At 34.1% G+C, this 23,086-nt stretch overlaps 1 protein-coding gene across 1 annotated transcript in view; it reads left to right on the top strand.

Annotated features, from left to right (window-relative positions):
• The window catches only part of LRPPRC (leucine rich pentatricopeptide repeat containing), an 87,479-nt gene that overhangs the window by 24,102 nt on the left and 40,291 nt on the right, over positions 1-23,086 (top strand). The window contains exons 13-23 of the mRNA XM_031594817.2: positions 556-649; positions 3,686-3,755; positions 6,695-6,722; positions 8,939-8,996; positions 10,114-10,220; positions 10,433-10,510; positions 10,856-10,909; positions 11,626-11,739; positions 12,908-13,038; positions 14,446-14,531; positions 16,154-16,358. Of these exons, the coding sequence (XP_031450677.2) occupies positions 556-649; positions 3,686-3,755; positions 6,695-6,722; positions 8,939-8,996; positions 10,114-10,220; positions 10,433-10,510; positions 10,856-10,909; positions 11,626-11,739; positions 12,908-13,038; positions 14,446-14,531; positions 16,154-16,358 (1,025 nt within the window). The remainder of the gene's footprint in view (positions 1-555; positions 650-3,685; positions 3,756-6,694; positions 6,723-8,938; positions 8,997-10,113; positions 10,221-10,432; positions 10,511-10,855; positions 10,910-11,625; positions 11,740-12,907; positions 13,039-14,445; positions 14,532-16,153; positions 16,359-23,086) is intronic.

Here is a 23,086-nt window from a genome sequence, read left to right as displayed (position 1 = left end):
TTATTGCATGGTGTGTTTCTCTATATGTCTTCTGTGAAAGGTTTAGGTACCTGTACTGCTCTAAATGTGAACTTGTGTGATCAAGCCTGTTTAGTATATTGAGATTACTTTTGAAGTAGTATTTGGTCTGTTTGCCCTGCTTTTTTTCTTCTTTCAGAGCTAACCTAAATATCATTCTTGGGTTTGCTAGCTTTCTGTTTCTAGAAGTCAGAGACTAAATATAGGAATTACTTTTCTTCTGGGGATTAGAACTATGATTATGTCAGTGGTAATTATTTCTGATGCAATTTTTTCTTACTTGATTCAAATTATGGATGTAAGAATTCCTCTCCCACTCTTTTTGCAGTTGCTGACTCTTTTCCAATTGATTTTGATATAAAAACTGTAAGTTCATCTAGCTAGCCGTGTAGACATCTGTAGGGCATCTTGTAGGTTATCAACAGATACCAGTACTAGAAGTCCAGTATTTTTTGGGAAGGAAGAATTTAAAAATGCAAGTATCAGAAAGTCTTCTCTGTATATACTTAGTGCTGTTTTTGTTTTTTTTTTCTCCAGGAAAATAACTGCCTCTTTGAAACTGATGGACTCTTTATAGCAAAAATTAGACATGAAGCAGGACATGGAAGACTAAAAAATGTTGTTTCTCTATGTAAGTATATTTCATGCCACGTGTTACTACATACTCAATGGTAGTGCTGATAGATAGGGATTAAAGGATATAAAAATGTGGGATGTCTGAGCAAAGCTTTCATTACATGAGGTTCTCTTTGACAAGATGTCAAACTTGAAACTTGTAATAATGGACAACGTATCATGGCTAAATTGTCTTTTAATATTGGCCATAACCTTACATATATCATATTTAGCAAGGCTGTGGTTATGGTAGGAGATAGAGCACTTAAGAAAGCAATTTGCCTTACGCAAAAACTGTTGAAGTCTTGGCACAGGAATTGGTCTTGTTTTCTGTTTGTGGCAAAAATTACTATGGGATGGTAGTCTAACTATGTTTGAAGTACTACAGAATAATTTATGAACAAACCAGCTTTAAAGAGCTGAATGGCATTGATGTTAACCTGAGGGTGCTCTGCTGGTTGGTTTGCTAGTGGAAGTTGTGTATGAATTTGACGGGGTAATTAGGTCATAGAGTTGTAACAGCATGACTTAATCACTTAAGAATTCTCTCCAAAGACTGTTCTGACTGTCACTGGTTGCAAAGGTTAATATATTTCATTGATTAAAAGTATGCAATGGGATGATTTGCTTGGTTAAATAGTAATGTATGTTTCTCTTCAGAATTAAGAACATATACATTTTTTATTTGCCTATTATACTGAGTTCATTATACAACTTCTCATCTTGGACTAAAACTGATGGGAAAAAAAATCCCTCAAACAGCAGATATTTTTGTACAAGACCAAGGGTAAAGTTTAAGTGGACTCCTGCTATAATTGTCTCTAACATCTCTCTTTAACTAATGAAGAACTGTATGTTGTGACTGTGGGAGGCTGTGTTGAGGCTTGAAAAATAGTATTAACCATAAACCTATAGTAAAACAGTAGTCCTGTGCTCATTTAAAGATGAAAAAAATCACAGTAAGAAGCTGAATTTAAATTAAAACTTTGAAAGAATGTCCACATGAAAGCTCAAATCAGTTTTTTTATCAGTATCTAAATGAGTAAAAATTAAAAAAAAGTAACTGTTAGTGATTTGTTCTTGTAACGAACATTATCAATTAGTGAATCTGTTAAGATTCACCTTACATTTTGCTATTACTTTTGTTAGTTACTTTTGTTAGTTAGTACAACAAAAATGTTAACTATGAAAAGTGTAGTTATTGAAATAGCTTTGAATTTTATTTAAGTTATTTAAAGGTAGCTATTTATTAGGATAATATAATAATACTGTATATGATTCAGGTATGTACGTAGTAGGCTGCATTTTGTTTTATTGTCATGACACTACTCTCATGTAGTGTATTACTTAGCTGTTGTCTGGATGTTGAATTTAAATTTTGTAGTGGTATTTCTTTTTATAAAGAAATTATTGTTAATAATTCTTGGAATCATGCAAAATTTCTTTTGAACTTGAGCTTTAAAGGAAGGTACTCCTATATTAGTTTACGAAGTTGAAATGATGCTAGTAAACCTAATTAGCACCTATAAAATGATAAGGCAAAGTTATTAAACAACTGACTTTTCTTTGAATTGACTTCTTTTGCAGTATTAGGAAGAGGGAAAAAATAGTTGCCGTAGTATGGAAAATAGTGAACATTGTCTCATCAGTGTAGTCAGGGGAGGCAGAGGCTGTGTACCAGTGCAGGTTGCTATCTAGGTGTATTGATTCAGCTTCTTCTACCTTATAATGTATAGATTTCTCCTACTGACAAGATGAAAACTATGAAGCATCAGCTGAAGAATCTGGGTGCATAAGGCAGCGTACATGAGAGCTGCTTTTCCCCTCTATCATGCCATTCCATTCCACTTCATTGTCAGCCCCTTGATTTTCTCAGACTTGTTTGTTGCTAAGGAAACCAGGTTGCCGATTGTCAGCAGCAGCTGAGCATAGCAAGATGCTTTTTCTGCTCCTCTTTTTATGAGCAAAAAGTTTCGCTGGATGAGGGTTTGCATGGAGGGTTGCTTGAGAGCAACTTCACCCGAGAATCTAAAATTAAAACAGTTAAGCATTTAAAACTTAATTTTCTGAATGCCCTCTCTTAGGCTAAGGAGTATTTTTGTATGTTGTTCCTGCACTTTATTTCTCAGCCTTTCTCAAAGGGTTTAATGATATTGTAGCAGTGAAAGCAAGTGAAGGTGGCTTTGTACAGTGCCTACATACTGCTGTTGTTTTTCTCTTCTGTACTCTAATGCTGGAATGAGAGACAGCAGTTGTAGAAGAACACGGAATGATTTGGAATATCTGGGGAAGGAAAGGTGTTAAGTTGAGTGTATGGACTTAAATGACCCTGAGAAGCCATTTATTCTTAAAATAATTTCAGTTTTCTTTGCATACGTCCAATATTGTAACAATTCTGGATGTTAGTATTAATAGCTCAGGGTTATTCAAAAGTGTTTCATCCTCTTTTTTGTCCCCTTACATTTAACTTAATTCAGTGAATAATGCACTAGATTGATAAAATTACTTCTTCTTTCTTGTCAAGCAATTTACACTGGCATAAACACGTTAAGTATTGTGGTTTAAAAAAAAATTGTAAAACCTATTTTAAGTCAGGTATTCAGTCTAAAACAACTCAGTAAACCATTTACGTGTGGTATCTTTTTTTTTTTTCAGTGCTAATTTCTCCAGTTTTCCTGATTAGAGTTATATGGTTTTTATTTTGCTTTTTGGAACAGGGGATTTTATTTTGTCTTGTTACATCTTTCCAGTGAAAATGCTTTTTTCTCTTACTAATTTGCATGAAAAACTTATAACTACTGACATGAAAGGCAATTGAGAGCTGAAAAATCTCTCTTGGAATATTTAAACCCTTTAGAAAGGAAGCAGATTGAGAGCTGATAGAAGCCAGGACCTTTTTCCAGTACCGTAGCATTTGAAATTTTGATTTTATTTGCTAGCATTTACTAAGTTAACAAAATAGTTTTAACCTTTCATGTACATGACCAACTGATTGGCTGGAGTTTAGGGCTTTTTCAGAATGTCTATTCAGAAATACTGCTTTCATTTACAGTGTCTTCAGCAAGCACACCTCCTCTTGATTTTCGTCAGTTTAGAAACAGCCTTGTTTTGGGATTTAGAAGGTAAGGTTGTACGAATACCCCTTTTATGCTCTCTACCTAAGCGTCCTCTCTTTTGCCTTGTTGAACATAAGTCTATGCAGTCTTTGCCCCCTTCCTTTTTCCAGCTCCATATTTGAGAATTTTTAGGTAGGGTTTCAGCTATAGCAGGTCTGAGCAATATTTCTCTTTCTTTCTATTCTTCCTGGTTTCCTTGCCTTTGCTATACCTGAGCGTACCACTCCTGCTTATTTTGTAATATTTGACAGTGTGCAAACTTAGAAGGGTAGTGAACGCTTGAAATTTTATCTTCATGAATTTTATGTTGATAAATTGATGTGCTCACATGACTCCCCTAAAGATTATCGCTATTAACCCTTAAATAGCTGCTTAATGAGAATCGAATACTGATAGAAGGCAGACATACATCTGATAGCTTTATTGAGCCACATTGATATGACTTCATATTCAGAGCTACTTAACCTCAGCTTGTGAGGAAGATTTCATACTGCTTTCAGGGTTGTCTTAATTTATACCTTCTTCCATAAATCTAACATGCACTTGTGTCATTCTTTTTGCTCCAGTCAAATATTAAAGACCATGAATAAAGGTGAATTTTTTTTTAGTTCCACACCATAGAAAGCATTTTAACGTTACTCACAGCAAGAGTCGGGAGGCTAGTTTTAATGAATAAGTAACTTCCTGAACTTTTTTTAATGGCTATGAAATGTGACTATATTTAGGTTGTATATTAGCAAAGCGTGCTAGATGAATATGGCCAAAATAATTATCTAGTAAATAGCAAGTTCTGTCTAGCTGACCATGTTCTACCAAGGGAAAAAGAAAAAAAGCAAATAAATGTTAAAATTGAATATAACTACATGACCTTGACTTCAAAAGGATAAGTAGTATTTTAGGTCTAGTTGGAGAACTTCTTGTTCTTTATAGTTGTCAGCCTCAGAATAATATGTTTCAGATGGCTAAATTCTTATTTTAATTGATACATATTTTCTGTCTGCAACTATAGATTAATAATCGATTAAAGTAGGATTTGTCCTAAATAGGAAGACAATGTTTGTCGTGCTTCACCAGTGCTAGCATGAAATTCCCCTACTCCAGGAGAATTGTGCAGCTTATCAGAATGTGACTTAAAGCAAATTCAAAGCAATATCAACGTGTATTGGGATAATAACCTTTTGAAGAATCATACCCCCCTTAAGCGAAATAGTTGCTTTCCCAGGTGGTAAAACAGTCCTGTTGTGAGCACAGATGCCCAGTTTGTTGTTTATACCTCCTTCGGCCGACAGTGGTCCTTTCTTGCCGCTTTTAAGATGGCCTAAGTGTTTTCATTTTGGTAATATTTCTCTCTTGTTCACTTTTATTGTTACCTGTCTTCAAGAGCTTTGTTATGAGGTTGGCTGCACCTGAATTTTACCTTTATATTTCTGAAAGAATGCCAATTCATTTTTCCTTTTCTGTTTTAAACTTATTGGCTTCAACAGCCTGAAATGAAGCTTAAGCATGTAATAGGATAAAAGAAGAGAATACTGGTTATCACAATATTTTTATTAAAAACTTGAACACAGCCAAATTTCATGCCTAGATGCTGGTCTAAAATGTAGAAATGAGCAGAGTTTCAAACTGATGTACAAAAGTCCAGTACACAGATACATAAGGGACACATGAACAATGTCTGTAGCAGACTAGTTTATGGATTTCTGTTGAAGCTGCTCTTTTCTAGTTATTGCTTCAAAGTATTCCCATTCTACCTACCTGATGTACCATTACTATTTCAGAGTCAAGTACTTTGGGAAATTGATGCATTTGATATCTGCCGTTCATTGTCATGCTGTCAGTGGTGGAATGAGTTCACCCAAGAAAGCTTAACTAACCTCACAAATAGCTTCTTTTTTTTTTTTTTCTTATATGTGGACCTGCATTGCTCTCATTTTCAAATTCAAGTGGCAGTAACACAAAGAATAAACGATTTGTAGACTTGAACTTCCTAACATAAAATAAGATTGTAAACTTCTGAGAATGCCTTGAAGTTTTTTTTACAGCTGTTCAGACTGACATCTCATTTTCCTTTTGTAAGAATTATAGGAAAATAAATTAAGGTCTTAAGCTTTTGATTTTTGTTTCCTTAGCCTGGTCGAGACTAATGCTGCTGTTTTACAGTTGTTGGAAAGTTATAGTATTTAGACAGAATTCTTATTATTTGTAGAGAATCAGAATGTGTTGGGCTTTTTATTCTTCAGTGAAACAGTTAATGTTTGGTCTTTGGTTGTGAACTGATGATGTGTCCAGGGCTGCTCTCTGTTGAGTTCTTATCTGTTCTGTAAAGGGAGAAAGAAGAAATCTTTGGTTTTAGATTTATTGTGTATTTCATCCTACTATAATAAGCATTGTAGCTTAAGTGCGAAATTTGATTACTTCATTATTTGCATGTTACAAATGAATTTATAGGTGCTTATGGTTATATATTTAATACATTAAACGTGTGCTTATAAAAATCCATTTTTAATGCACAGGAGTCCAGACTTGTGGCAAATTCCACATACGGAGTGTTTGCTATGTGAAGTGTGATTTCTGTGCTTCAAGCTTGTTTTCTTGAAATGTAAACAGAATGAAGTATAAAACTAAAAAGTGCAGTTAGCACATGTTAAAAGATTAGATTGAAAATAAAACTGAAATACATTCTTAGTTATTGGAACTGCTGCATTATTTTGTGTTGTTTAGTAGAAGCCAAGTTCAGTTGCAGTACAGTAAAAAAAAAAAAAAAAACAATACAGTCCTTCTGTACAAAACTGGCTAAAACAGTATGTGACAGTTAATAATTTTTATACTTTGCTTTAAATAATAAGATCCTTAGTGTTAATTCAGATTGTGGATTTAAGAAAAAAGATAAAAGAATAAAATCATTTTGTTGGTTTTAATTTGTTATCCTTTGCTGCCCTCTTCAGCTCAAATGATGTACAGCTTTGGAGTGAGGTAAGTGGAGATAGTGGTGCTGTAAGTAAAATCAAGTTCCACGCGCGTCTATGATGAACTAATTTAAATTTGAATTCTGAGCCTGGTAATTGGCAATTGCAAGCAAGACACTTGTCGGTGGCAGATTGTGCAGCTGTATGAAAGAGATTTAATATGTGCCAAGAGCAGTTGTGGAATATCAGATGTGTAGCTTTACTCTGATTTGTAGATGGATGCTATTACAGCTAAACGTAGTATATAGTGATAGCTTCTGAAAAAAAGCTGGTCATGGTTGACTAACCTGACATTTTTAAAAATCCTTTTTCTGCCTTCTTGGAACTTTCTTCCCCATACCAATGCTAATAAAACAATAAGGTATTATTAGAATTCTGATGTTTTTGTCATTTTACTTGAAATATTAAAAGCAAGCGGAGGTAAAGGACATCACTCAAGGTCAAATGAAAATGGACTGATCATGCCCTCCCTGGCATGGACTGTATTAGAAAGATGCTCATCAGTATAAATTGGTTAATAAGTTTTGCTGGGACTTAAAAGAGAGGAAGTATTGGCAGATACTGACTAGTTTATGACTACCAAATTTAGGAGGGGAAGCACTGCTTCTTCTGTTTTTCTTAGTTACTGTACCTGCTGACTAATACAAGTCAGTGCTTGGCTTGCAGTATATTTCAGATTTTGTGAAGAAATCATGCGATGAAATGGAAATAGAAATTTGGGAAGTTGCTGTTTAAAGATTTACATAAATCAACTATAGCTGCGAGGTGCAGGATTTTTAATTTTCCTATCATTTTCTGTCAGAGGATGGCCAGAGAACGTTTTTGTCTGCATTTATTCTTCCTTCTTGTGTGTGGAGACGGAAGGTGGGGGGAGGAAAAAGGGGATCTGTTTTATTGCTCCTTTAACAGAATTTAACTTGAAGTATAGTTGGAGGGCTGAAATGATGGTGGTCTGCACATTGTCATGGCTGCAGTTAGTTACGCCATTCTCCACAATGGAGGAAAGGTACATTTTTTGCCATCTTTCTAAAATAAGAAATGCTAACGTGGGGAATTATTAGTTACTTGGCATGAAAAATAATACAGTGCATTTGTTTTTTCTCTGCAATCCGTACCTTTCTATATTATATGGAATTTGATTCAGAATGAGAAATGTGTTATGACTTTCATAGTTTTTATTATAGTTGGAGGTTGTTCTGTTCCTCATAGGAGAATAAAGGGAAAAGGGCAAAAGAACTTGGTAGTTTAACCATCTGTGTTGTTGAAAGAATGACAAGAGATAGACTACATTACACTTGGTGTTTTCTGACTTTATTCATTTTCATTAACGATTAAAAGTGAAGGTTCTTTTGTTTTGTCATTGTCTAAACACAGCTCTCTGACACTGAGAATGCATCTCCCTCCTAATTCTTTCACATTTCGTACTACGATTGTGACAGATATAGTTAAATTCTTGGAAGTAGTTAAAAACTTGGATTTTAAGTAAAGTTGGTATAATTTACTTAAGAACAGTCAAATGGTTTTTTAAAAAGATGTTTAGGTTGAAGTAAAGTATTTATGAGTAGGATGTGAGGGGAGTGTAGAGTGCTGCTTTTCCTCTGAAGTAAAATCTACATATCTCTTCAATTTGTACAAGACTAATGGAACATGTGCTAAATTTAGACAACGTATAAAGAATGCAATTAATTTTTATGGATGCATGTTTTGTTATTCAAAACTGCATTTATTCAGGATAACTATAGTAGTTATCTTAAATCTAAGAGAGTATGCTAAATCATGTTCCTGTATTTTCTTCTTTCAGGATTTTAAAATAATAATAATAAACCTTTATGGATCAATTTCAGCCTTTCAGTAAATTGGAACATAATTGTTCACATCTCCATGAGTGACATCAGTTAATACTTGCTTTAAGTCGTATCTTATGATAGTTAACTTTCTGTAGAATGATACATAAACATAGTACAGAATCTGTCTTTCTGCTGCATTTCAGAATGTATTTCACTCTGCAGTATATATTTTTAAGGAAAACCTACTATTTAAAAAAAAACAAAACAGAAAACAAAAAAAAATCCTATATATATATATTTTACAGAATTACTGTGATGTGGTAAAGAGTAATACTTAACAGAGAGATATTTTATTATTTTGAGAATTGAATTTTAGGTACTATTTGTCCTTGCTTGCTTCTTTTGGCTGCAATGTACGATTATTCTGTCTTACTAGATAACAGAACTGTTGTACAAGGATGAACGATATTGCCTGACGCCTCCAGGACCAACTGGTAGAGTTTCAATTTCTATGATTGTAACTTATCCACAAATCCGTTCTTCTGTGTAATGATGGGTTTGAGGGATTACAACAGTAAACACTGATTGCTTCTTTTTGAAAGTGAAATTTGAAAACATGTTGGGTAAAATCCCAATTCTAATAATCGGAGCATATTTTTGAAATCCATTAGATCTTTTCCTTTTTAGAATTATGAACAAACTTGCTGATAACTATTTTATTTTTCTAAATTTTGACCAAAATACAGGTTCACAATGAGCACAGAAGGAATGCTTAAATACTTTAAAAGACAATACAAGCAGTTTTTCTGTCTAGTTCTACTTTTAGTGGCTTCTACAAATTTATGGAGCACAATGGTACTTAATATCCCAAGTCTTATACTTTGGAGTAAATATACTTTTTTTCCGTATAATCTGAATTTAAAAACCAAAAATTCTCCTGTTAGGGGAGGTTTACAGGGAGGGAAGGCTGACCTTTTGAGAAGACAGTAGTAATATTGTTCTGATTCTCAAGTACAGGACCCAGTATATTTTTCACTTGGATAGATAAGAATCTCAGCAGCAGTACTTGCTAAAAATCTGTTAATTTTAATTTTCATTGGTTAATAGACATCCCTTTCAATATTAGATATGTAATGGTTGAAGTATCTTATATGCCTTCATATCAGTATTACAATACTTAATGTAGCTTGGTAATAGAATATAATGGATAAAATGTACATACTAAATATGCAAAGTGGTAGAAATCAGTTTTTTCTTTTGAGCAGTGACAAAATATTTGTGGCAACTATTTGGGGTAGTGGGCAGGAAAGGGGGGGAAGGCCTTGGGCAGCACCACTTCTGTCACACAGTAGTGGAAAAAATAGATTGAAGTAAGATTCTGTACTGAAAAGCTGTCACTGGGTCTGAAAATAATTAATATTCCTTTCACTCACCAGTTAGATATGTGCTCCCAAACCACATAATCTCTATGCCTCAGTGATCATTGTTGCCATTTCAGAGCCTCTCATCAGGGTGACATCTCACACCAAAATGATTTCTTATAAATTAATCTTGATAACATGACAGTCTCGGTAATTTTAGTGGAATGCTTTCTCTTGTTTTTTTCCACAGAAGCTGTTGGCTATTTTCTTTATCACTTGATTGACAGCATGAGTGACTCAGAGGTACAGGCCAAGGAGGAGCGTTTGAGACAATACTTCCATCAGCTGAAGAAGATGGTACCATTTCATTTTTTGCTACATAATGCCTGTCCTGCCTGACATGTATCTATTAGATTTGAAATTGCTGCTTTTAAGTACAACCAGACCACTTCTCAATGACATGCAAGAGCTGGAGACTTGAATTACGTCTAAGATAATTTCTGTTAGACAAATTTCATTTTGGTTGTGTTTCAAAACTCATATAATTTTTTCCCCACCTCTTGGTACAGAATGTAGTTATCCCTGCAACCTACTGCAGCGGCATTTGCAGACTGCTGGACTCCTCTCAAGTTCCTGAATTAATTAAGGTCTGTGCTTCTGTGGCAATTCCTTTAAAACTAAAAAAATAAAAATAAAAACTGTGTACTCTGTGCATACGTATTCTCCTTTGCAAAACAAATGTGCTTATGCAGTGATTTTATATTTAAGCCTTTTTGCCTTGCCATGATTTTTCAGTAACTGTTATTGTCATTCTCATGTATGAAATTGTTAGGGGGATACATTTAAGTGTTTTTCATGTCAGTGTAATAATTCTGCATAATGCAGATTTAATTTGTAATTATGTAACTACAGCATTTTTAGTATGATATGCTTACTTACAGATTGGACTTGTTGTGAATTAGTGATCTATTTACTGTCTTACTACTTTTTAGGATGTAAGATTACTATCTCTTAAAAAATCCATGTCTACAGAAGACATTCCAGACGTAAGTAAATTCACCAGTGGTTATGTTTGTTCTTACAAGAATAGTAATAATGTTTTGATATGGGTTTTGGATGGGCTAGCTAACAGGCCATGGAAGTATATTAATATTACTGAAATATACCACTTGAAGTTCAGAGGTTACTTTACAGATTAGAAATAAAGGCTGTCCAGATTTTTCAAGTAGACCAGATGCTTGACCTTGGAGTTGGCTGAAGTTTCATGCCTCAGTTTCCCTGTCTACTAATTACTTATTTTTTTGAAAGTTCTAGCTAGTTAACAGAGATGTTGTGAAGCTTAATTCATGCTTGTAAATTGTAGTAATCCACTTGAGTGGCAGGAACCGTGTAAATCCATACTGCATGTAATGGTGCAATGTCAAGTTTTACATCTCTGATCTGAACAGAATAAAGATGGGAAAAGAAATAGGCCTATGTTCCTTACTTCCCTGAGCACAAATAAGAGTATGAAAGAAGTAGTAGCGTTGACCTTTGTAGATATGCTACTTACTGTTCTTTTTTAAAAAAAAAAATATTCTGACTCAAATGTTTAATTAGTATGTTCTTCTTAAACAGATAAAAGCATCTTAAATGATCAGAAATTTTCACATACTATAGAAGAAGAGGATTATTTTGTCTGTCTTTCATTAAAGTGATCCGACAAGTTGTTCAGGGAAGGGTGTTTTTGAAATTGACATTTTTTTCTGTTACCTTCATTTAGAGTGCTAAATCTGACGTGTCTGCTTTGGAGAAGAAACTAGAAAAGCGAAAAGCTGAAAACCAGCCTATTACAGATGTCTTGAAGCAGCTCATATATGCTCTTTGTGAAGAAGAGGTATCTTAAGCAATGCAGAGATAATTGGAAACACATAGCTATATTTTTAAAGGGACATAAATGACTCTATTATGGAAAGACAGTGGTTAAGCAAAGACAAGTGCGGTACTTGAGGTTTCATGGTTTGATGCTTATAAATCAAACATAAGTGTAAAAAGCAATTAAATCAAAAGGTTAACTAATTTCAGCAACACCTTGAATGGCATGTTTTGGGGTTGCTGAAGTTTGTTTACAATAATCTGCAAAGTGAATGATAGTAACAGCTGTGATAGGTTTATCATACATGCCAAATGTCCTTTCAAGCCATGGCTCCGGTCTCTTATATCTAGATTGTCAAGCAACTGATACATGCACTAGTCATTTGCAATTCAAATACTACTAGGTTGTTAATGCAGGGATTGAAATTCCATTTTCCTGCAGGAGGAAAGCTCTTCTGAGATAAAGGGTCTCTTGCCTTCATTCGGCAGGCGTCCAGCTGTAGTTTACATTCATTTAGCGTGTGTCTGTAATTTGTGAGGTATCACCACACTTTTATTTAGTTTCTTGTTCTGTATGATCCTGCCTATAAGGCTGTATATGTAGGAACAGTAACAGTTGTGCAGATGATAACACAATATTCACTTCTAAGAATGTAGTTTAGAAAGAGTGATTCTCAGTTGTCTGTCTCTACAGTTTTGCATATGAAATAAGACTAGAAACAAATATGATTGTAAGTTCAAAATGGTCAAACATATGAATAGAAATGTATATTAAAAAAGGTATTCTGTGGCATCATTAAGTAGAATCTTATTCTTTAGGAAATGACTTTATTTTATTTTGGCAGTACACAAAATCTGTTATGAATTCCAAATGAGAACTATTTCAGAACTTAGGTACATTTACAGTGCCTGTATGGATTAAAAAAGCAGTCTGAAGAAAAATAAGTTTGAAGCAAGAAAATTAATTTGAAATACCCTCTGAAGTTAACCTATAGGGTGTTTTAGGTGCCGACTTCTGCAGAATTACCTTTAAGATTTTCTAAACCATTTCAGTTCTGTGCTTTAAAACGTGGATCTTCTACTGTTAAAAGTACTGGAGCAGTCGCATAACTGCACACTGAATGTATAAGATTCATAATGTCATATTGACTTTTCCTCTAGTTCACATCTTTGCTTTGTTCCTTTTTTAGAATATGCAAAAAGCCCTTGAAGTGAAAGCCAAATACGAACCGGACATGGTTGTCGGTGGCTATGCAGCCTTAATAAATTTGTGCTGTCGACACGATAATGTAGAAGAGGCAATGAACCTGAAAGAAAAAGTGTAAGTACACCGGCACCGAAACATGTCACAGAGATTTATGCTGATACACAGACCTTGTTGAATTAAGTAGGTTGAATATTAACCCCCTCATCCATTTTTAATTAGTTTTCCCCGTGAATGTATGTGCATTTAAAACAGGGCTGTGGGTTTTTTAACAAAAAATATGTTTTCTGTAATTGAACATCAGAAACAGCTACTTTGTATGGACAATAATTTTAATGAAAACAAAAAAAAGCAAGTTGCTGTGTAGGATCTGTTTTATTTTCATTTTAAACACACCTAGCATCTAAATTGAAGTTTGGCTTAAATTGAGACAGAAGAAAAGAAGTAGAAGTATTGTGTATTAGAATAGCATCTAGAATGCATTCTTAGAATATGCTGTACTCATATCATCTTTAGAACAGTAGTGCTACTGAGTGGCATTGTGTTTTAAGATTGACAATAAACATTCTACTTAAAATTTTTACTTTCACATCTTTATGTATTGGTGATGAAAATTAGTTCCTGGCTAAAACATGCTGTGACTGACTTGACTAGGAGCATATTCTTACAGATAGTCCTTTTACTTGCCTCCTTCCCCCTTTGCCCTTGAAAGCTTCCCTTCAGTCTGATGCTGGGGAGCAAACCAAGTTGTGTTACTTTCATGTTTTGATATGTATTCACAAAGTATTTGCTTTTGTTTTACTGTATTTTAAGAGGCAGGTGCTCAACACACCTTGCTTAGGTTTGAAGCTATGTGAAATAATTGAGCTGTGAATATCAAGGAATTCACTACTCAGCATACATGAATACTATTGTATTGATTTCAGGCATACTAGCACTTGCACACAATTCCCATGGTGATCTTGTATGAAGTAAAATCAACTCTTCTACTAAAGCTTCAGTACAGTAGCACATTTTCACTCATCTGCCCCGAGTGCAGCATAAAACTGCTGAGAGGCAACTTTTTGAATTGGTACAAAAAGAAACAGCAGAAGAGGAATTCATTTAATAAGTTCCAGGAAAGAGAAAATAAATACATAGCAGTAAGTTAAAAATAGTAGATTTTCATGTGTTGATCAAGGTCGAATAGCTTCATATTCTTTTCCTTATTGGAAAGAGTATATGAGGACTGTATTTTTCTTTTCAGGCTTCTGGAAAACTATGTTATTTTCTGCAAAAACTATCAAATAATAAAACCATATGTTTCTTTAAAAACATTTCTTTAAAACTGGGGGGTTTGTTGGTGGAAAACTGTAGAAAATATTTTTTCATCTTTTGAAGTATATCAGATTTTTCCTTTAACACTTAAAACTTTTAGCTCTCAGTGCTTTTCTTTTACTGCATAGTTTTTAAAAATAAATCTTAAAGCTTTATTCGTAAGATCTAAACATCTACTGATACAGTTCTTAATATTTTAATTTCTAGCTTCCCTAAGAGCTCACCTGTTGCTCTTGACTCTGGAAAATACGTAACACTGGTAGAAGTCTTAGCAAAGCATGGTAGACTAGAAGGTAATCCTTTTTGCTTTTATTCTGTATTTCTGCTATATAATAAAGGTATCTTGCTTCAGGAATAAAAACTGAGTTGATATTAATGGTATATCATGTCCTGAAAAGTGCTTGAACATTTTGCATACAAATTTGCATGTGAATTCAACCAGAGATGCTTGGACAGTGCAGGCCATTAGTTTTAATGGATTGGCAAGCTTGTCATTTACATTTGCACAGCTCAGTGCTTTTTGCATTTCTGCAGCTAGTTTTTATTAGCATTGCTGTTTGGATTGAGTTTGAAGATCATGACTTATGGCACAAATTGCGTATGTGCCTAGACTAATGGCTTTGTTTTTGCTTAAGAAGGTCTGAAGGCTGAACATAAAACCTATAAACATAACCTCCTCATAAGAGCCAAGTACTGCAAAAAAATCATTTAACTTTTTATAAAGTATATGTTTTTTTCCTGTTACTATTCTTATATGTGTTTGTTATTACTTTTTAGAGTCAATCTGTCAAACGGCCTGGAAATTTTGGCTTTTAATGAGTGTTCTGCCAGCTGCTTAATTCTGGATTTGTAGTTGTTTGCATTAAGCTGTTAGCTCTTTAATTTCAGTAATTTAGTCTAATATCATTCTACAATTTACATGATTTGGTTGATCTTTAAAAGAACCCTAGAGTATCATCAACTTTAAAGTGCAATTCTGCACATTGAGTTCTGAGATTTTGTAGAAGACCTGGCACAATAAAAGTACAATCCAAACTTATAAAACCATAACATTTTGAATCCAAAATGCTATACAACAATTTTAAAAATCTAATGTAATTCTTTTTCATGTAAGATTTTTCTCTGAAATTTTTGTAATCTTGATGTTAGAAAAATAATAAACAAAGCTGATGTTTTCCATATAATAACAAATTAGATCATGGTTACCTCTACATTAAAGCAGCTTGAAAAGATTAGCTTGCTTTTAAGAGCATAAGTGTCCCTCAGAAAATAAAGCGATTCATAAATGTAGCCAAATGTAAAGTGGTCAAAACATTCTCTCTATGCAATAATTAAGAACATTATAAAAATGCACTTATTCCATATACCAAAATGTTTGTTTCTGCCTTACTAATGAAGCTTAATGAACCTAATGTTTTAACATGCAGTCTGTTAGAAAGCTTTCATTGGCTCTCCTTGGCTAATTAGTATCGACACAGCAAACAGGCCCTATCGGTATCAGACCATTAGTCTGGCTGTATATACAGTGTAAACATATCTTTATTATCTGGCCTCGTGACAAGCCATCTGCTGAAGAAACAATGGAGTGATTTAGCAGATGTTAGCATTGAACGATAAAAGCATCCATTTAGTAGAATCTTGCAGCTATAGGGCAGACTATACAGGGTTATGTGGTGCAGAGTGGGCACACAGTTCCTATCTATAATTTGTAGTCAAAGTTGCAGGAAAATGATAAAACCATGCTATTGTGGATTTATAATTGTAGTCTCGTTTAGAAATGCAAGTAGTAATTAACTTGAAATCGGCATTATACACCAGAATTTACATTCCTGCTGGGTTTGAAATGCTGTTTTAATAGCAGTTTGTTTTCCCTACATGAAATTACCTAAGGGTCTTTTGTGTTGTTTCATTGTAGATGCTATTAGCATTCTAACAGAGATGAAAGAGAAGGACGTTCCGATCTCGGATAGAACGGTTGCATCTTTTTTCCGCCTTCTTAATGCCGCTGCCATCCGAGGTGAAGTTGAAACAGTGAATCGGTTGCATGAGACCATTGTGAACCTCGGGTTGGCAGAAACTGCTGCCCTTTATTCCCCTCTGATTACAGTTCACCTTGAAAAGTAAGCTATGTTTGGGCTGTAGATGAATTAAGTAATGATACTTCCGTTAAAGTGACCTTCGTATGCTATAAATAGTAGCATTCATGTTGGAAAGTGCTTATGTCTGCAAACATTCACATGCTTATAATGCTTTAAGTTATCTTGGAGTAGTAATGAAAGATTCCCTAAGTTAGGTAAGTTGGTTTTTGTCAGTTGTACATCACGTGATATTGATATGGGAACAATGGCTATGTTTTATGGACATAAAAAATGAAATGGCTGCTTATTGAAATATGCTTGCAAATAAGTTGGTTTTAAAGTCTGTTTGGCAAGATAGCTATACAGAGTATGATGGGTATACTTAGTTAAGTAGTATGCATTTTCCCATCAAAATCATTATTTTACTGCACCATACAGTAGATCTCAGGTGAGTTGAAGAGCACTTTTTGGACATGGAAATATTTTAAATTAATTGTGAATATCAGATAATTTTACATTGTTGCCTGCGGGGTGATGAATTTAAAATTGAAGAAAAGTACTGTCTGGTTTGTGTACTGTGATTTTTTTTTTTTCTCTGTATGCTTTTAATACCATTTAATATAGAAAAGGAAGCTCCTGCACTTGTTCTGGCAGGAAGCGGAGGTTCATGCACTCATTCTGGCAGGAAGTAACTGTAATTTCATATGTCCTGTTCCTATGCTTAACTTTTTCACTGAGGGGCAGGATATTTGAATTAACGTATATAAGAAGTATAGCAAGTGCTTACTGAAATTGAGCTAAGAATCACTTTTAACTTTCCCTACTGTATGCACAATTCTTTTTTTCCTTAGTATGTCATTTATGTTGCAATTTTAATGTCTTCTAACTACAGCGACTGATAAGCTTCTTGCAGTGTGTTTCATGCATATCAAATGTTACTGATTTAATATTAAATATAATAACATACCTATGAAATAAGTGAATATTTCATAGTATTGTGCCTGTAAGTCAGACTCAAAGATGCATATTAATGAAATTTTGATATGCAGAGATCTTTAGACCTTGTAAATATTCTGGGCATGCAAAAATATATTTTCTGTATTCAAAATTCTCATCAAAAAGGTGTAATTCCTGTTGGTACATACATAATTTTTTCTGAAAATAGCATTTTAGTGGATTGGTCAACAGAAGCATGCAGGGTACAGTCAGCAACACTGCCTTGATTATATCACAAGATGAGGCAGATGTTTGTGAAAGTAATTTAACTGCAGTCATATGTAACTAATGTCTTGGAAAAATATCTGATATGCTTTATAGTGCACAGTAAGTGTGGTTGCTTTTACAGAATTGCTTTATGTACGTTGACATGTAGAGTTGTACATGGTAGTACTGGGTTCTCTTCACTTGAAGTAGTGTATGGTTATGTGATGTGATCGTGTGTAGATAAGACAGTGAAGATGTTGCTTTACCTTGCTTCCTCATTCTTTTGGATTATAAATTATTTGCAAAACTAAAAAAAAAAAAAGGCTTTTTGTATCTTTTTTTTGTTTGTTTTATTATTTTTAATGAAGAGATTTTTTTGAGACTAGACTTTTCAAGAAGAAAAGAATTCCATATTGTAGAACTGTAGGACTACAGAGTCATTGGTACTTACCTGTATAACTCTTAATATACGTCATAAATATAGATGCAGTACAAAGAACGCTTGTTTTCTCTTCTTTTTGCCTTCTTAGATACAAAACAGCAAAGTTTTTTTCTACACACTTACCTTTGGAAGAGTAATTGCATTTTACTGATTTTTGTGTTAGAAGTGTTAAGAGTTTTTCAAAGTTCTGATTGACTGAAGTAAGCGTTAGTCATTTCTTTCAGCAATAGTGCTTACTATTTGCCATCCTACAGCTCAAGTATCATACTGAAATGTTGTCATTTAGCTGCAGGTTGTCAGCATGCCTCTGAAATTAGCTGTGGAGCATTTTTTCATGTTGCACGGTATTGGTTGCACTGGTGTTTTGTGTTCTTAATTTAATTCAAACTTTTTAATTGCTTGTAAAGGAATCTGTGATTTCCTTTTGAAGATTTTGACAATTGTAGGATTAAATATTTACGTGTACCCCTCTTCTCTGTACATAGCCATAATTTTTCTAAAATTCTTGTTAAATTGCAGTGCATAATGAAAATGAGAATTTACAGCTGAGCATGGAAAAGGAAAAAACAATCATTGCTGATTATTGTCTGCTGCTGTGCTGTACAGTACTTTGCTAGTATCTATTTTCCACAGAAGAAATAAACAGATGCAATAATTACTGGTAATTTTTTTTCTTCCAGGAAAGATGTGCAGGCCAACTTGACACAACCAAAAATAGGAGTATTTAACCTCATGAGAAACTTGATGCGGTTCCCATCTTAACATAATTTTATTAGTGCTCCTTTTTGTAAAATATTACCTCTGGGAAAGAATCAAAGCAGAACATCTTGAGCTATTAAATTTATGTATATTCTAGACTGGACCAACAAAATATTCTGTGGTTTTAAGTCACTGAACACAAGTGGGATAATAGCTGTATTTTTATGATCCACGTATTGTAATGCAGCACTGTCCATCCGTTAAAGCATTGTGTGCTTGTTTGTGATTAGTTTCACATAAAGCCATATTTACTTGGTTTCTTATGTAGCAGTTAGTGTGAATACTGCGCCTTGACAATTTTTCTTTTGTTTTCACAGAGTTAAATTCACCTGTGATTCTGTTTGAGAAAATTCTGTAGCACATATAAGTTAATTTACTTTCACTTTTAAAATAGGCATTTCCTAAAATCAGGATGGCTCTGGTAGGGACAGTTTCTCTAATTTGTAGCAGCTTTATTTCAAATATTTGCATTAAAACTCTTTATGTCTTGCAATGAAATTAAGGATGTTTGGCTCTCTTACTCCATTATTGCAATTAGGAATTTAGCATCATCAGTGCCAAAGGACAAAAGTGTCTCATTTGCCCTATGGGGACAGGGCAGTGATAAGATGATTTTTCGTCAAGGATCATTGGGTCGTAATTAAGTTACATTCATGGCTATTGCTTTTTGAAGGATGATTGGTAAATGACAGGCTTCATGTGCTTGGTGCGGACAGTGTTCACTAGGGTTTTTTCTCCCTCTGTCAGAAAATCCTGTTGAGTCTGATAATGTAAATGTGGCATTTTATTCTGAACAAAAGAGCAGGGAAATGAGCTATCTTGTCTAATCATTCAGTTGTTTAACACCGACTTCCAGTTTAGACTCAATTGGCTGGAAAGCACTTGACATGTGAAGTTAGTGCTGTTCGGAACGCATGTTTGAGTAAATTTTAAAGTAAGTGACAGCTAAATTGTACCTAGGGAAATTACAAAGCCTTCAACACAGTTAATTTTTTGGGGAGGATTAGTTGTAATTGCAACACCAGTCTCCTTGAAGATTCCTTAGTATAGCAAATGAACAGAAAAACATTTAGCTCTTTCAAGAGCCCGTTCTCTTTAAACGGAATAATTTTTGTAAAGCTGATTGTACCTTGCTGAATTGACTTCTCTCTACACTAACATCTGCTTCAGATTTGCAGAGAGGGATTTGTTTTACCAGTCTACCCTCCACCCCCACCCCAGAGAGTCCCTTTTTTCTTTCTACCTCTCTAGTGGTTTCAGGTTTGAGAGCTTTTCAATCAGTAAACCCCTTAGGTAAATTGCCACTTCACTAAAGCTTTATGCATAATGTTGCAGCACTTCATTCCAATTAAAATCAATATTTGGAGTCTTATTTTTATCAGGCAGACTCTCTGGTTGGGAAAGTTGTTTACTGCAAGTAAAAGGGTTAGCTTCAATGCTACATTCTTGAAGCAGGAGGGGAGTGGCGTGTTGAAATTGAAGGGGGATGTTATATCCACACATGATGTTACAGCCAGTCTTGCTTTAGCATGTGTTCTGAAAACACAGAGACATCTGAGTCACTTGGTCTCTTAGATAGGTTCATGTGAGCAAAACTGCCCATGCAGATATTTTGGAAGTTTGTGCTCATGGTGCCTTGGACTTCATACGCATTCTAAACAGAAAACAAATAAATCCAAAAACTTGGGTAAATCCTAACTCTAGCTCCTATTTAGTTGAAAAATAATAGCAAATTGAGACTTTAACTGAGGCAGGCATAGTACAGTCATGAGTGTGGTTCCTCCTGTCGCTTGGAAATAATAGTATAGATCAGTTTTTAAATGTGATTCGGTGAGGAGAAATACACAAAATCTGATGTGTAATACGTATTAGCCTTTAATAGAATACTACTTATAATTAACTAAAAGAAATCTGTAGAATCTGGCCACCTGAAAATGAGGCATGGATTATGTGTTCGTGTTTTAAACAATAGTTTTGTGCAGACTGCCACTGAAAGTCAGATTTTTCAATGTGTCAGTGAGTACATAGACATTATCTCTTCTGTGACTTGATCCACAAAAATTAAACAGCAATTTTGGACTGGGCTTTTAGTTTAGTGGTGTAGTAAGTATTTCTCTAGCAAGATAAAAGGGTTTTTGGCATATATAAGTTTCTACAAAGAGACTGCCAAGCGTTTTCAAATGCACAGCTATTTGTTGCCTTTAAATCCTTATGCCTAAACATCATTTTCTTGAAATGCGGACATCTTCTCTTTGTGCAGCTTTTTTTTTTTTTTTAAAGTTAGTGAGTCATAACAAGAAACATGCTAAAATCTTACCTACACTTGAAATTTGAAACCTCTAGTAGGTTCCTAATTTTCATTGTGTTTTTCTAACAGGGCTGTCTTACAAAAGTTAGTGCTAGGATGTACTCATGTTTAATTGCAGTTTGTGACAGTTGTGAGATACTGCAGGTTGTTAAGTAAATCACATGAATAAAAGTACAAGCATAGGATGGGTATTTTTTATCCTTGTAGTAATAGTACTAATAATTTCTTTTTAGAGGCTGAACTTCTGTGCATTTGTTTTATATTTGTTCTGTTGTTCATTCGTTTTATTTATTAACTGCTGGAATGCAGTGGAACAAATGTCAGATTTTTATAGATTAGAACCAAATGTCTATAGTAATGAGTGTATAAAATATTGACCTCCTTTAGTGCAGACTTATTCTAGAACCTATTTGCAGTAAGTACCAGTAACAAGTACAGTATTTCCATTTTTGTAATCTTAGTTCTTTACTGATGTTTTTCTCTCTGCGTATACAGTATTTCTGGAAGCATTAATACACACTTAAAGACTAGAAAACTCTTAATGCTCCCGTTTGAATGACATTCCAATTATTCATTCATTTATTGATAGCTTTGACCTAAAAACAGTCACTTTAATCCTTTAGGAATGCAGCCGAGGCAATAGTATGGCTGCTTGAGCATCAATCTGAAAAGCTAGATTTATCACTGGAAACTTTCATTTGAATGTATGAATGTTGTTGTGCCGCCTCACAAAGTGAGGTTTTCTATAAGACTGTGGTGGTTTTTTTTTTTTAAGATGTTAACTGAACTTGCATCTAAAGTAGGAGAAAAATACTGATTATATAAAGCTTTATATCTCTCTGTGGTAACTACCATAGTATTTCTCTTTTATGACAGTAATCTAGCCTGCAACAGCTACTTGCAGTTTTGAAATTAACCTGTAATTTAGTCTTCACCCCAAATGACAAAAATTCAAATGACTTCATGGGGTGCCAGAAGATGCACTGTAAACAGGGCTCAGTAAGGGGGATAAGGTAGAAATCTGTCATCTTGAGTTCATTTTCAGAACACCAGTATTGCTGAGCAAAATGAATTCTTCTGTGTTTTACTCTTTAAGAAAAATATTAAAATATTAGCTTCAACAAAGATAGTAGCATGTAGTAGTCTAGAAAGTTCATTCTTTGAAAAAGCAAAATGTGTGCTGCACAAGAAATGTACTAGGAGACATCTGAATTTGTCTTTTTTTTTTTTAAGAATATCTTAATTTAAATTTGATTGATAATAAAGCTGCTTCGGGAATGCAAAATCTTGATCTCAAGTCACTTTTATAGCTTTCGACTGCTACTATTGAGTGATTTTTTTTTTTAAGCTCACCTACTGTCAATCATCCTGAATTTGATAGCCCTTTTGAAATCTAAAATTCAGTTCTATTGGCTGTTTGTCTACTTACTATGTTTTGTATGTGTTTTCTTAGTTTCATTTGTTTCACTTTAAACTTTTTATTTCAAAGAGTAACTACACGTTGTTTTGTCATTCTTTCAGTGGTTGTCCTCTTCTTTGATTGGTTTGTAATCCTTTTCTAAAGTGATCTGCAGAAAGTGATTTCATTCTTTTAAATGCACCATGTTAAAAGCTACATTTGCTGGTTATTCTTCATTTCTAGATCTAATTGGTTTTATGGCTTTTCAGTTTTACATTATGAAGGCTTTAATACTGTATGTGTAGTGGGGAAAAAATGTGACTGTGGACTAGGGTAACAAAAATGAAAATACTGTACCTGTTATGAGTATTTGCAATATGAAGACATGTGAAGAAGTCAGTATCTTTTGGTTTGTTATGGATAGGTCAGCATAAAATACATTCTGATTTGTTAACTTGTGGTTAAATTCAGTGCAAAAAGAAGAATACACTTTCATCACAGAAAATATGAATTATGACTTTTCCATGGAATGGAAAAATGGTGACCTGTAGTTGTGTTGAAAGAATACAAATGGGAATCAGTCTGGTGATTTATAACTAGTTTGTAAAAGTGTAAAACAAGTGTAAAGCAACCTAAACAGTTTTGTTCAACTTGGCTGA

The sequence above is a fragment of the Phasianus colchicus genome, chromosome 2 (genome assembly GCF_987193195.1).
Source record: "Phasianus colchicus chromosome 2, bPhaCol1.hap1.1, whole genome shotgun sequence".
Classification (NCBI taxonomy): domain Eukaryota; kingdom Metazoa; phylum Chordata; class Aves; order Galliformes; family Phasianidae; genus Phasianus; species Phasianus colchicus.
The sequence above is the reverse complement of the archived record's forward strand: the minus strand, read 5'-3'. Positions and strand labels throughout refer to the sequence as shown.